Source organism: Trachypithecus francoisi, unplaced genomic scaffold, assembly GCF_009764315.1.
Source record: "Trachypithecus francoisi isolate TF-2019V2 unplaced genomic scaffold, Tfra_2.0 Lachesis_group20, whole genome shotgun sequence".
Lineage (NCBI taxonomy): Eukaryota > Metazoa > Chordata > Mammalia > Primates > Cercopithecidae > Trachypithecus > Trachypithecus francoisi.
In genome coordinates this window covers 48,880,744-48,894,476 of record NW_022681466.1, presented here as the reverse complement: position 1 = coordinate 48,894,476, position 13,733 = coordinate 48,880,744, and the positions used below count along the sequence as shown (strand labels likewise).

Sequence of the window (13,733 nt, the reverse complement as noted above, 5' to 3'; positions counted from 1 at the left end):
CGCTACCACACCCGGTTAATTTTTGTATTTTTAGTAGAGATGGGGTTTTGCCATAGTTGGCCAGGCTGGTTTCGAACTCCTGGCCTCAAGTGATCTGCCCGCCTCAGCCTCCCAAAGTGCTGGGATTACAGGCATGAGCCACCGCACTTAGCCTAAATCTCTATTAAGGCACAGAAAAGGTATGAAAATACACCTAAAGCCAGGTTCTCAGATATTAAAACCTATTATGCTGTACTATAACAAAAACAGCATGGTATTGTCATAGGAATTGACTGTAGAATAAAATGGTGAGTCCTGAAATACATTCATGAATGTATGAAAGATTAACACTGAACAAAGGTGAAATTTCAGTTTAGTGGAAAAAAGAGAAATGTTTAAACAAACAAAATTAAAACATTTAGTTATTCACCTGGAACAAAATCATGTACAAAAATAAATTCCAGATCTATATATAATTTTTTTTTTTTTTTAAGACGGAGTCTCACTCTGTCACCCAGGCTGGAATGCAGCGGCCGGATCTCAGTTCACTGCAAGGTCCGCCTCCCGAGTTCACGCCATTCTCCTGCCTCAGCCTTCCGAGTAGCTGGGACTACAGGGGCCCACCACCACGCCTGGCTAATTTTTTGTATTTTTAGTAGAGACGAGGTTTCACTGTGTTAGCTAGGATGGTCTTGATCTCCTGACCTCATGATCCACCCACCTTGGCCTCCCAAAGTGCTGGGATTACAGGTGTGAGCCACTGTGCCCAGCCCCCAGATCTATTAATTTTTTTAGAAGAAACCAGCTGCTATAAAGAAAAAGACAAATTTCATTATATTGAGTGAAAATTTTCACATGGAAGAGTTTACATGAACAGAGTCAAACGACAACTCTAAAAAATTAACTGTGATACATAATATTAATGCATATTATATACAGATAGCTCCCACAAATTCATAGGAAAAAGATGAACAACCCAATATAAAAATGGGCCAAGAATATAAGTAACAAGAGGCAATCCAAAAAGTCAATAAGCACACACTCAAGGGTAGTCATGGAAATTAAAAAATGTAGAAATAAGGTATCATTTCTTACTGATCAGAATGGAAAAAATTAAACAGCCTGGTAAAAGCCACTGTGGTAAAAAATTTAGAGAAAAGAGTTCACTTGCATTGTGGGTTGAAATATGATTTCTTAAGATTAAAACCATATATACTCTTCACTTAACAATCTCACTCCTGGGAATCCAGTGCATAGAAATGAATGCACCAGTATGGAAGGCTACATGTATAAATATATCTATTAAAGTTTAGGGAAAACTATGGGGGTTCCCAGAAAAGAGTTTACATAGCAGGCCTGAGACTACTATGCTTACAGTGGTCTGCTTGCAAGGTTGGTCCTTGTGGGTGGCAAGCCACCCAGGTGCCAAGGCAAGAGACCGTGGGCACGAGCTGTTCCAGTATAATAAAATATATAAAACAAGAGTTATACTAGATCTAGATCACAGACATGATTATATATGAATATCATTAATCACTAGTTTGCAGCAATTACTCTTTATTCCAATATTATAATAATCCTTACTCTACAATTATAACTTAGGAAAAACTAGGCCATACAGAGATAGGAGCTGAAGGGACATAGTGAGAAAGGACTAGAAGACAAGAGTGTGAGCCCTCTGTTACGCCCAGACAGGGCCACTAGAGGGCTCCTTGGTCTAGCGGTAACGCCAGCGTCTGGGAAGACGCCCATTGCCAAGCGGACCATGGTCTACCGGTAGCGTCAGTGCCAAGGAAAAACACCCGCTACTTAGCAGACCAGGAAAGGGAGTCTCCCTTTCCCCGGCAGAGTTTGGAGAAGACTCTACTCCTCCACCTCCTGTGGAGGGCCTGACTAAATGTCAGGCCCACCCGCAGTTATCTGGAGGCCTAACCATCTGCCTGTGATGTTGTGCTTCAGTGGTCACACTGCTAACTAGTCTGTTTTCATGTTCCATCCTGTACACCTGGCTCTGCCTTTTAGATAGCAGTAGCAAAATTAGTGAAAGTACTAAAAGTCTGTGATATGCAGAAATAATGGTGTAAGCTGTCTCCCTCTCTCTGCCTCGGCTGCCAGGCAGGGAAGGGCCCCCCTGCCCAGTGGACACGTGACCCACATGACATTACCTATCACTGGAGATGGCTCACACTCCTTACCCTGTCCCTTTGTTTTGTATCCAATAAATATCAGTATAGCCTGGCATTTGGGGTCACTATCGGTCTCTGTGTCTTGGTGGTAGTGGTCCCCCGGGCCCAGCTGTCTTTTATTTGTCTTGTGTCTTCATTTCTACAATCTCTCATCTCCACACACAAGGAGAAAAACCCACCAACCCTGTGGGGCTGGTCCCTACAGGTCCTTGGCTGGTGTCTGGGAACTTGCTGGTCAACAGTTCACTACGTTGATACAAAACTTTCCCTAAGTGATAAGATTGGTTTATTGTGTTTAAACTGTGTTTATAAAAAAAATGTAAATTGTGCTGAATACCTGATTTCTCTTCTGAGAATCTGGAATTTTGGTACATGATAGGTAGAAGGTGCCTAAATGACCAGTTCCCAGTAAAAACTTTGAGTACTGAGTCTCTAAGGAGCTCCCCTGGTAGGCAACACTTGGCATGTGTTGACACAGCTCGCTGCTGGAGGAATTGAGTGCATCTGGTACCTCTCTACTGGGAGAAGACTCTTGGAAGCGTGCTTCTGGTTTCCTCTGGATCTCACTCCTTATGCCTTTTCCCTTTGCTGATTTTGCTTTGATCCTCTTGCTGTAATAAATTCTATTCATCAGTACAACACTATGCTGAGTCCTGTGAATCCTTTTAGTGAATCATCAAAATGGGTTAGTCTTGAGGACTCTCAACATAAGGGGTGAGAAGAAATGTGGGCAGAGAGGGTAAATGTTGGGAAAAAAGAGAGTACAAATTATTGCAGAAAAAAGAGAAAGTTGATCATAAAAATACACTCATATCAACTATGATCTCGTTTATATTATATATGTTTGTCTATATGCACAGAAAGATATCAAAAAGGATGACCACCACAATGTTAATGATGTTACCTCTGGATGGTGGGGTTTTAGGTGACTTTTTCACATTTTCCCTTACATTTTTTGTATGTTTTAAATTTGTTCTTACAATGAGCATAATTTATTTATATAATCAGTACAGCTATTTTTATTTTAAAAGGAAATAAAAATCAATTGTTGGAGATTTTTGTTTACAATAACAGTTCCTGATACTGTCTCTCCTAACTTCCCATTAAATTTCTATAAGGATACAGAAAAAGTAAAAACACACATCACATGGTTAGGTGACTGATGATCCATTCCCAAAAGCCCAGAGAAATTTCCTCTAATTTTATGGCCTGTGGAGTTGATCTAAAAAACATAATCAACAGGTCACACATAAGATACCCTGCAACGGTCTCCTTGAGCATAGGGAAGGAGACCCTTATATTCCCTACTCCACTGCCTTATGGTGAAGAAATGTGAGATCTGTCTCACAGAGAAGACTGGACAGTTTTCCCTTCACTGCACATGTGATAATTTTTGAAGCCATCGTCCCTTCTCTTTTAGAATCTCTTTCCTAGAGAGAGACTAATTTTTCACCAGAAAAAAAAGCAGAGATAGGGACTGGTAATGGCACTCAGCATTTCTAGAAGCCCAGGGCTGTCAGAGAGAACCAGGAAAGGAAGAAGCCTAGTGGCTGCAGCCCTAGTAGCACACCTGGAATTTGTGTATCTTTTTATGTATGAGCCGGGCCCATCTTTGGCTAGCAGAGCTGCCACAGACTTAAGTCTGTGGGACACTGACAATTGTGAAGGAAGTAAACAAACTATCGCTGTAGATTTAAAAAGAGGAATCTACCAGGTGCCATGTAGACAGAAAGTGCGTTCCAGGGTAGAGTGATTATGTAGTTTCTCCATACTGGAACACTTCGAGAGTAAAAGGGGTACTACTAATAGTCACAACAGGCAATTGCCATAAACCAGGACTGTCCTAAGCAAACTGAGAGGTATGGCCACCCTGGTTCAGAGCCTAACTCTGAGCTCGAATCAATCTCTTGAACAGGTAGAAAGAAAAAAAGACATAGTAACAGATCTTGGGGTGGGGGCAAAAACCCCTAAAAACAAGCCTATAGGTAAGTACTTAAGATCCAAGGGAAAGGATTCCAGGACTTGAAGACAGAGAAGAATAGATACTTGGAAATAATTTACTATGGCAGAAAACAGAGATCCAACATGAAAATTTACAAGCATTCTTGAGAAATAAAACAGAACTCAATGAAAGCAACATTTAAAAAAATTAATAGAAGGAAAATGTTTTGGGATGAAACAGAATTTAATATTCCAGTCCAAATGTTTTCCTGAGTTCTAGGCAAAATAAATAAAAAGAAACCAACACTTAGAAACATCTTGGCAACTGGAAGAAAAAACTCATTATTTATACATGATATAATTGTTTACCTAGGAAAGCCAACAGAATCAACAAATATAAATCAAGAAAGGTTTAATTCTAGATTTAGATAAAGCAACATACGTCAATATTATTTCTCTGTACTAACATTGCCATGTAGAAAATATAATTTAAAAATTCACACCAGCAACAAAAATAATAAAGTATCTAGGAATTAACTACGAATTCATAGGGCCTAAGCCTAAAGTTTAACAAAGATGATTTAAGTAAATCTATATTACACTCTTAATAGATGATTTCATATTGTAGAAATGTTAATCATTTCAAATTTATATTCAGTTCAATCCTCATAAAAATTATTAAATTTAATAAACTTATGCACATTAAAATGTATACTGCAGAATAAAGGTCTATGTATCGGTTAATCAACCTTAATAAAGAAGTAGAAAAGATAAACTCTCTAATACACTAATATATATTATAATAAAAGCTGTGTTGCATTAGTGCAAAAACAGGCAAATAGAAAAATGGAACAGAATAGAGTACACAGAGACAGGGTGTGTATGTGTGTATGTGTGTGTGTGTGTGTGTGTGTGTGTGTGTGATAGTGTGAATAAAACTATTTCCTATCTGCATACAGGAACTTAATATATAATAAAAGTGGCACTGCAAATCAATGGGAAAAGGACAGATTGCTTAGTAGACGATATTGAGAAAACTTTCTCACCATATGGAGAAAAATAAAATTAGTTTCCCATATAAAACCACATATGTAGGTGGATTCTAAATGAATTAAAGACCTAAATGTGAAAGGTAAAACCATACAGTTCATAGAAGAAAATACAGAATATCTTTGTGACTGAGAGTCATAAAAAGCCTTCTTAAAGAAAATTCCAAATCACAAACCACAAGGCAAAAATTGAAGAATCTGATTATGTCAAAATTAAGAATTTGGTCCAACAAAGCATCTTATGGATAAAGTTCATTAGAATGCTTACAGAATAGGAGAATATATAACGTCTAAAGTAAATAAGAAGTTAATGTTTGGAATATTGAAGGCATTTCTGCTAATCAACAAGAAAGTACCAGCTCGAGTAGAAAAATAGACAAAGAATATGAACACACAGTTTACAGGAAAATGCAGCAAGCAAAGAAGCATTTAATGAGATAATCAAACTCAAAGGTAATCAGAGAAATACAAGGTAAAACAACAATGAGATATCATTCTATTAATCTGACAAAATTTAGGTAGCTGGAAGATAGTGGTAGGGATATGGCATGCAGTAACTCTCATATACAGCTGTTGGTGGTGCAAACTGGCTCATGCGTGACAACTTGGCACTATTTATATCAATTAGTTATACACATGCCCTATGACCCAGCAACTTTTCTCCTAGGTATATATCCCAAGGACATCCTCACAGAGGTACATGATTTTTCATACAGCTCTACAATTTTTTGCATTAAAATAGTTCATATGGAAGATATGGGAAAGGCTATGGGGGATAAAAAGAAATACATGAATGAGTGAATGAAATGAGAAGGGGCCTTGCACAGATCAATGATGACAGGTACAGTACCATCAACTAACAAGCACTGAGTCAACACTGCGGACAAGTGGTGGTGAGTGGGTAATGATAGGTGAAGGAGGCAATTTCAACATGTTGGCAACATTTTTTAATTACAAGGTTTAGAAGTCCTTTATGCGACTAGGCGTGGTGGCTCATTCCTGTAATCCCAGCACTTTGGGAGGCTGAGGCACGCAGATCACGAGGTCACGAGTTTGAGACCAGCCTGACCAACGTGGTGAAACCCCATCTCTACTAAAAATATGAAAATTAGCTGGGTGTGGTGGTGTGCGTCTGTAATCCCAGCTACTTGGGAGGCTGAGGCAGAAGAATCGCTTGAACCCTGGAGGTGGAGGTTGTAGTAAGCCAAGAATGTGCCACGGCACTCCAGCCTAGGCGAGACGGAGTGAGACTCCGTCTCGAGAGAACAACAACAAAAAAAGTCCTTTACACATTTAAGCTGAAGAAAAAAACATAGTTAAGGGTAAAAGACAGAAAAACTGGTTCAGACATCTCTCCAAGTTTAAAGACAAAATGTCTTCAGAGTTTTGAAGATAAAATAATTTTGAACTTGGGCAACCAAGTAAGTTTTCCATGTGTGAAGGCAACAGAAAACATTTCAAGATATGCATGGACACAAAACAACATACCATCCAGGAATATTTCTTGAATTAAATAAAATATGCAACAAATTTTTAAGAACATAAAAGCAAAATCTTATCCTTATATCTAAAATATAAAATTACCTTTTGTAGAAAGAGGACAATCCTTATGAGCATCTGGGCACGGAGTTCTTCCAAGGTAAACAACGTTCGGGGTGTTCGAATGAAAATTTTGGTCTTCCCATAAGCTACATCATCCTGAAAACCACACCGTTCAATCAGTTTCTTGACAGCCTCTTTATCTGAAGGAAGGTCATGGTTGGGCCAGGTGAATTCAGAGATCATCTTATACCTGGATGAAAAAAAGAAATAGGGTTAAGGGAGAAAACCATATGGTCATCTCAATAGAAAACTATTCAATAAAATTCAAGACACCTTGTAAAAAACCAAACCAAATCTTAGCAAACTATCAATAGAATTTCATTAGCCTCATAAGGTATGCAAAAAAAGGCTTCAGTAAAATAAAACACTTTAAGATAACTCTTACTAAACTAGGTATAGAAGGGACTTCCTCAAACTCATAAAGTCTATTTGCCAAAATCCTACAGCAAATATTGTTCATAAAGCGGTAACCTTAGAAGCATTCTTTTTACAAACAGCTACAAGAGAAGGGTGGCTCTGTCATGGGTCCTGCTCAGCATTGCTCTGGAGGTCTAGTCAACATAGTGAGACCAAGAGATAATTGGTAAATGACTGAGGGAAAAACAAAATGGATACTACTTATGTATAATGTAACTTTCCTCAAAGGAAATCAAGCAGATCTCTAGATTAAAAAAAAAAACAAAAAACTATTATTAACTAAAAGAAAATTAAGCGGTGTTCCTGCACATAAGAGCAACACACAAAAATTAATTGCATTTCTACATACGAGCAGTCAACAGCTCATTGCCATGTGGGCCTCTCATAAGGCAGCTTACCACACGGCGGCTTGCTTGAGTGTGAGTGTGAACAAGACAGAAGTCACAGAATCACAGTATTTTGTAGCCTAATCTCAAAAGTGACATCCTATCACTTTTGCAATATTCTACTTTGTAAGAAGCAAATCACTAGGTCTAGCCTACACTCATGGGAAGGGGATTACACAGGGCATGGATACCAGGAGGTAGAGGGCATCTTAGAAGGCTGCCTATCACAGAGTTTTTTCCACCATGCAAAGCTGTTTAATACATGTAGTCAAATTTAGCTTTTTTCTTTTTTTTTTTTTTCTCTGAGACGGAGTCTCGCTCTGTCACCCAGGCTGGAGTGCAGTGGCCAGATCTCAGCTCACTGCAAGCTCCGCCTCCTGGCTTCACGCCATTCTCCTGCCTCAGCCTCCCGAGTAGCTGGGACTACAGGCGCCCGTCACCTCGCCTGGCTAGTTTTTTGTATTTTTTAGTAGAGACGGGGTTTCACTGTGTTAGCCAGGATGGTCTCGATCTCCTGACCTCGTGATCCGCCCATCTCGGCCTCCCAAAGTGCTGGGATTACAGGCTTGAGCCACCGCGCCCGGCCGGAATTTAGCTTTTTTCTTATAGTACATCTAAATTTTAAGTCACTGTATGAAAGGCTTTCTTCACTTGGGCTACAGAGTAATGCATTTATGTTTTCTTCTAGTACTTGTATGTTTTTCTTTTTCACATTTAGATTTCTGATCATTTAGAGGGTTTTTGGTATATGGTGTGAGGTATGGATCTAATTTTATCTTTTAACAAATGGCTGTCTAGCCGTTCCAACACTATTAAAAAGTTCATCTTTCCCCTCTGTGATTAACATGCTGCCTTTATCATATGTTCTTCAGTTTATTTCTGGACTTTCTGGTCTGTTTCATTGCCGTGTCTGTCCATCTGTGCATCACTACCACATGGTTTTAATTATAGAGGATACAAGTACATTTTAATGTTTTTTCCTAATTCTTTTCTTTTTTAAAGGTCTTTCTAGTTATTCTGGCACACATATTTTTCCATATGAACTTCAGAATCAAGTTTTATAGTTCCAGGCAAAAAAACCAGAATCCAGTGAACAAACAATTTTTAAAGACCCAAACCACCCTTGATAGTTTTATTGAGTTGAAACATTAAATACATTATTATTATTACTATTATTATTATTTTGACACAGAGTCTCACTCTATTGCCCAGGTTGGAGTGCAGTGGTGCAATCTCAGCTCACTGCAACCTCCGTCTCCCAGTCCAAGTGATTCTCCTGCCTCAGCCTCCTGAGTAGCTGGGATTACAGGCACCTACCATGCCCAGCTAATTTTTGTGTTAACAGTAGAGATGGGGTTTTACCATGTTGGCCAGGCTGGTCTTGAACTCCTGACCTCAAGTGATCTACCTGCCTTGGCCTCTCAAAATGCTGGGATTATAGGCAAGAGCCACTGCACTCAGCGAATCCGTTAATTTTTATATGGTGTTGAGTTGTCCTATCCAAGAACAAGAGATATCTTCACACTTGATCTACTCTGCTTTGTGCCTTACATGAATCTTTAAAGTTTTCTCACAGGCCTTTTCTTTCTTTCTTTCTTTTTTTATAATTATTTTATTTTTTAAGTTCTGAGGTACATGTGCAGGATGTGCAGGTTTGTTACACAGGCAAATGTGTGCCATGGTAGTTTGCCATACAAATCAGCCCATTACCTAGGTATTAAGCCCAGCATCCATTAGCTATTCTTCCTGATGATCTCTATTCTCCCACCCCAACCCCAACAGACCCCAGTGTGTGTTATTTACCCCCATAGGTCCATGTGTTCCCGTTGTTCAGTTCCCACCTATAAGTGAGAACATGGTGGGTCTGGTTTTCTGTTCCTGTGTTAGTTTGCTGAGGATAGTGGCTTCCAGTTCCATCCATGTCCCTGAAAAGGGTACTAACCTCTTTCCTTTTTATGGCTGCATAGTATTCCACGGTGTGTGTGTACCACATTTTCTTTCTTTAGTCTTCCATGGTGTGTGTGTACCACATTTTCTTTATCTAGTCTATCATTGATGGGCATTTGGGTTGACTCCATGTTTTTGCTATTTTGAATAGTGCTGCAATGAACATACCTGTGCACGTATCCACAAAAACAAGCAACGGGGAAAGGATTTCCTATTTAATAAATGATGCTGGGAGAACTGGCTAGCCATACGCAGAAAACTGAAATTGGATCCCTTCCTTACACCTTATATAAAAACTAACTCAAGATGGATTAAAGACTTAAATGCAAAACCCCAAACAATAAAAACCGTAGAAGAAAATCTAGGCAATACCATTGAGGATATAGGCATGGGCTAAGACTTTATGATGAAATCACCAAAAGCAATTGCAAAAAAAGCAAAAATGACAAATTAAAGAGCTTCTCCACAGCAAATGAAATTATCATCAGAGCGAACAGACAACTTACAGAATGGGAGAAAATTTTTGCAATCTATCCATCTGACAAAGGACTAATATCCAGAATCTAAAAGGAAATTAAGCAAATGTATGTACAAGAAAAAAATCAATCCCATTAAACAGTAGGCAAAGGATATAAGCAGACACTTCTCAAAAAAAGACATACATGCGGCCAACATATAAAAAACATCTCAACATCACTGATCATTAGAGAAATGCAAATCAAAACCACAATGAGATACCATCTCACGCCAGTCAGAATGGTGATTAGTAAAAAGTCAAGAAACAACAAATGCTGGCAAGGTTGCAGAGAAATAGGAACGCTTTTATACTATTGGTGGGAATGTAAATTAGTTCAACTACTGTGGAAGACAGTCAATTCTTCAAAGATTTAGAACCGGAAATACCATTTGACCCAGCAATCCCATTACTGGGTATATACCTAAAGGAATATAAATCATTCATAGGGCTTTTCAAATTTCTTGTTAAAATAGTAGATATGTAGGCAGCATCTGTTAATTACTCCCTAATTACAGTTAATTACTTCCTTCTTCTTGACATATCTCTTTTCTTAGATTCCATGACAGCATGCTCTCCTTCTGCCTCTCTGGGTATTTCTTGTCAATCTAATTTTCTGGCTACTTTGGCTACTATTATATCCCCAAATGCAGGCGTGTCCCGAGGCTAAGATCAGGACTTCTCTCTATGTATCCTCTCCCCACATTACCTCATCTAGTCCACTTACTTTTAATAAAACATTCCAAATATAAAAACAAAAATATATATAGGTATATAAAATATAAAAATGTACTTTCAATTTGTGTATCATCCCTAGTCTAGCGCACAGTTATGAGCTTCAGATTTATATATCCAATGTCTACACAGGTCTGGAAGGCATCTTAATTACTCTTTCAGTCTTTTCCTACCTCAATCTACCCAGTTACTAAAGCCAGGATCCCGAGAATACTTTTATTCTTTCCCTCTCTATCATGATTTAATCCATCATTAAGTTCTATTGACTCTACCCCCAAAATATATTTAAAATTTTACAGTTCTCCTCATCCTTACTGCTTCAATTCAAAGGCAAGCCACCTTCTAGTTTACAACAGACTCCTAAATTGTTTTCCATTTCCTTTCCAATCCATTCTGCATACATCGGTCAGAGTAGTTTTCTAAAAAGCTTGAAATCATTTTTGTCTTTGGCTGCTTTCCTTCCTCACTATCCTTCAATCATGTTGACTTCTTTGGGGTTCTGTAATGCGGTTGCCTCCTTCCTGCTTCAGAGTCTTTGCACATGCTGTTCCCACTGCCTGGAATACATTTTACCTAGTCCTTGAAAGTCTGGCTCCTTCTCATCCTTTAGTCTTTTCTTGATCTTTGTATATCAACAAAGCCCCTACCCCCAATATTCTCTCTAAGGCTACTAGTTTTATATATTCTTTTCTGACATCATTTATCACAGCTTGTAATCATACTGATTTGTGGGTTTATCTGCTTAATGTCAGTCTCCCTCCTTAGTCTGTGGCTACTATGAAGGCAGGGACTTTGTTTTGTTCCCTACTATATACCATGTGCCTATCATGTTGCCTGCTATACTATGAGGCAATAGATACTTGCAGAACGAATGAAAGGAAATCATTTAAAGCTTACTCACTTGCTAGATGGGGGCAGAGATCAAAGCCCAATGAAAAAGTTCTAATATAAAGACAGAGGTAATACCAAACAATGTCACATGAAAAAACGCGAAATCAGAAACCTCTCAAATTCGTTACCAAACTATAGTAGGGGTCTACATCTGGGTCATCATAGGCGTAGCGCTGGTGTGTGTTTGTTTCAGGCACGCTGTAGAAACTGGATTGCTATCCTACAGCCCCAGTGCTCAGCTCCCATGGCAGGGGAGAGGCACTCTGCCTTCCTTCATGTCGGCAAAGTGCATGACCCTGGTTCTCTGGCAAATCAGCAATCTGAACTTGCTAATTAAAAAGTTGAACTCATCTGCTTTCTGACAGTGAGTTTTACCTCCCTAAAGGACTAACTTTAAGGTTACCAGCATGTTTTAAATCCTTCTCTCTTTTCTCAATAAAATAAATGAAAATGAAAAGTCACAAGCAAAAATTTAGGTTCAAACCTAAACTACTTGCAAAAATCTGCAAAATCTAAAAGGAAAAATTCACTGTAGAAAATATTACCTTTTCTCTCATCGTCACTGGATGAGCCACATAAAATGGGGATAATGTATACTCCTCACGTGGTTGTCAGTTTCAGTGACTTACTACATGTGAAACGTTTAAAACAGTATCTAGTACATCCAGTAAACATTTTAAAATATTCACAACTATTATTATAACTCACTTGAAAATTTCAACACATAATTTTTTTTCCTGTCTAGTTAATCACAGTCTATATCCTTTCCATAAACAGGACAAAATCTTTAATTATCTCTACTTCTCACTCCCATTTTAATTTTAGTTCCAGATTATTACTAAAGACTACTTTCCTACCTTTACAATCACTACTTGTTTAGATTTAACAAAAAGTTTTACAGATTTCTTTGCTCAATGTTGCTTTTTTGCATATATCCTGCCACATGTTTCCTTTCTGCATTCATCTTTCTTTTTGCTGAAGTACATCCTCTAGGACATTTTTCAGAGGGTCTATGAATAATAAACTTTCTCAAACTAGGTATGCCAGAAAATGCTATTTATTTTAATCACACTCTTGAATGGTATTTTGACACAGAACACAATTCTAGACATGAAGGCCCTTTCCCTGCACTGTGAAAGCATTTTGCTCCTTCGTCTATTTGATCAAATGTTCATGAGGAGCCAGATGTCAGCGTGATTCTCACTCCCCATAGGCAGTTTGTCTTTTTCTCTTGGGAGCTATAAATATTTTTCTTTAACATTCTAAAAGTGAACAAATGTATTTTTAAGTTTTAAAAAAATTCTTATGCTTGACAATCAGTGTATCCTTTTAATCTGAAGATTCGTCTTTTTTCAGTTCAGGCAAATCCCTGGCCACTGTTTGAATAGTGCCTCTCCCCTATTCTTGGTGTTCTTTCCTCTAGTCCTTCTGTTACATGGGTTTTGCTGCTCCTGGATCAACCTTACATGTGGCTAGACCTTTCCTGAATACTTCCCATCTTTTTTTTTCTTTGTGATGAGATCCGCAACAAGACTTCAGCTTGATCCTCTGGCCCACTAATTCACTTTTCGAAAAAGTTCAGTTTTTTAAAAACATTTAAAAAATTGTGATCAAATTTACATGTACTAAAATACACACACTTAAGTATATAATTCAATAAGTTTTGACGAATGTGTATACTCATGAAACAGACACCCCAGTCAAGATATATCACCTCAGAGAGTTCCCCCGTTCTGCTTTCCAGTCCGCAGACAGAGGTCATACCAACACATAGCTAACCACTATTCTGATTTCTATCACCATAAATTAGTTTTGCCTGCTCTTGAACTTCATGTAAAGGGCAGCATAAAGTTGCTACACTTTTCTTCTTAAAATGTCATCTTCTGGCTGGGCATGGTGGCTCATGCCTATAATCCCAGCACTTTGGGAGGCTGAGGCGGTTGGATCATCTGAGGTCAGGAGGTCGAGACCAGCCTTGCCAACGTGGTGAAACTCTGGCTCTATTAAAAATGAAAAAAAATTAGCTGGGCTTGGTGATGTGCCCCTGTAACCCTAGCTACTTGGGAGGCGGGGGTGGGAGAATTGC

The 13,733-nt window shown here is 38.5% G+C and overlaps 1 protein-coding gene across 2 annotated transcripts in view; it reads right to left on the bottom strand.

The window, feature by feature from the left end:
* Positions 1 to 13,733, bottom strand: part of MYO1D (myosin ID) — a 378,217-nt gene that overhangs the window by 211,339 nt on the left and 153,145 nt on the right. For both annotated transcript variants that reach the window (XM_033184221.1, XM_033184222.1), the window contains exon 16: positions 6,740 to 6,947. In XM_033184221.1, the coding sequence (XP_033040112.1) occupies positions 6,740 to 6,947 (208 nt within the window). The remainder of the gene's footprint in view (positions 1 to 6,739; positions 6,948 to 13,733) is intronic.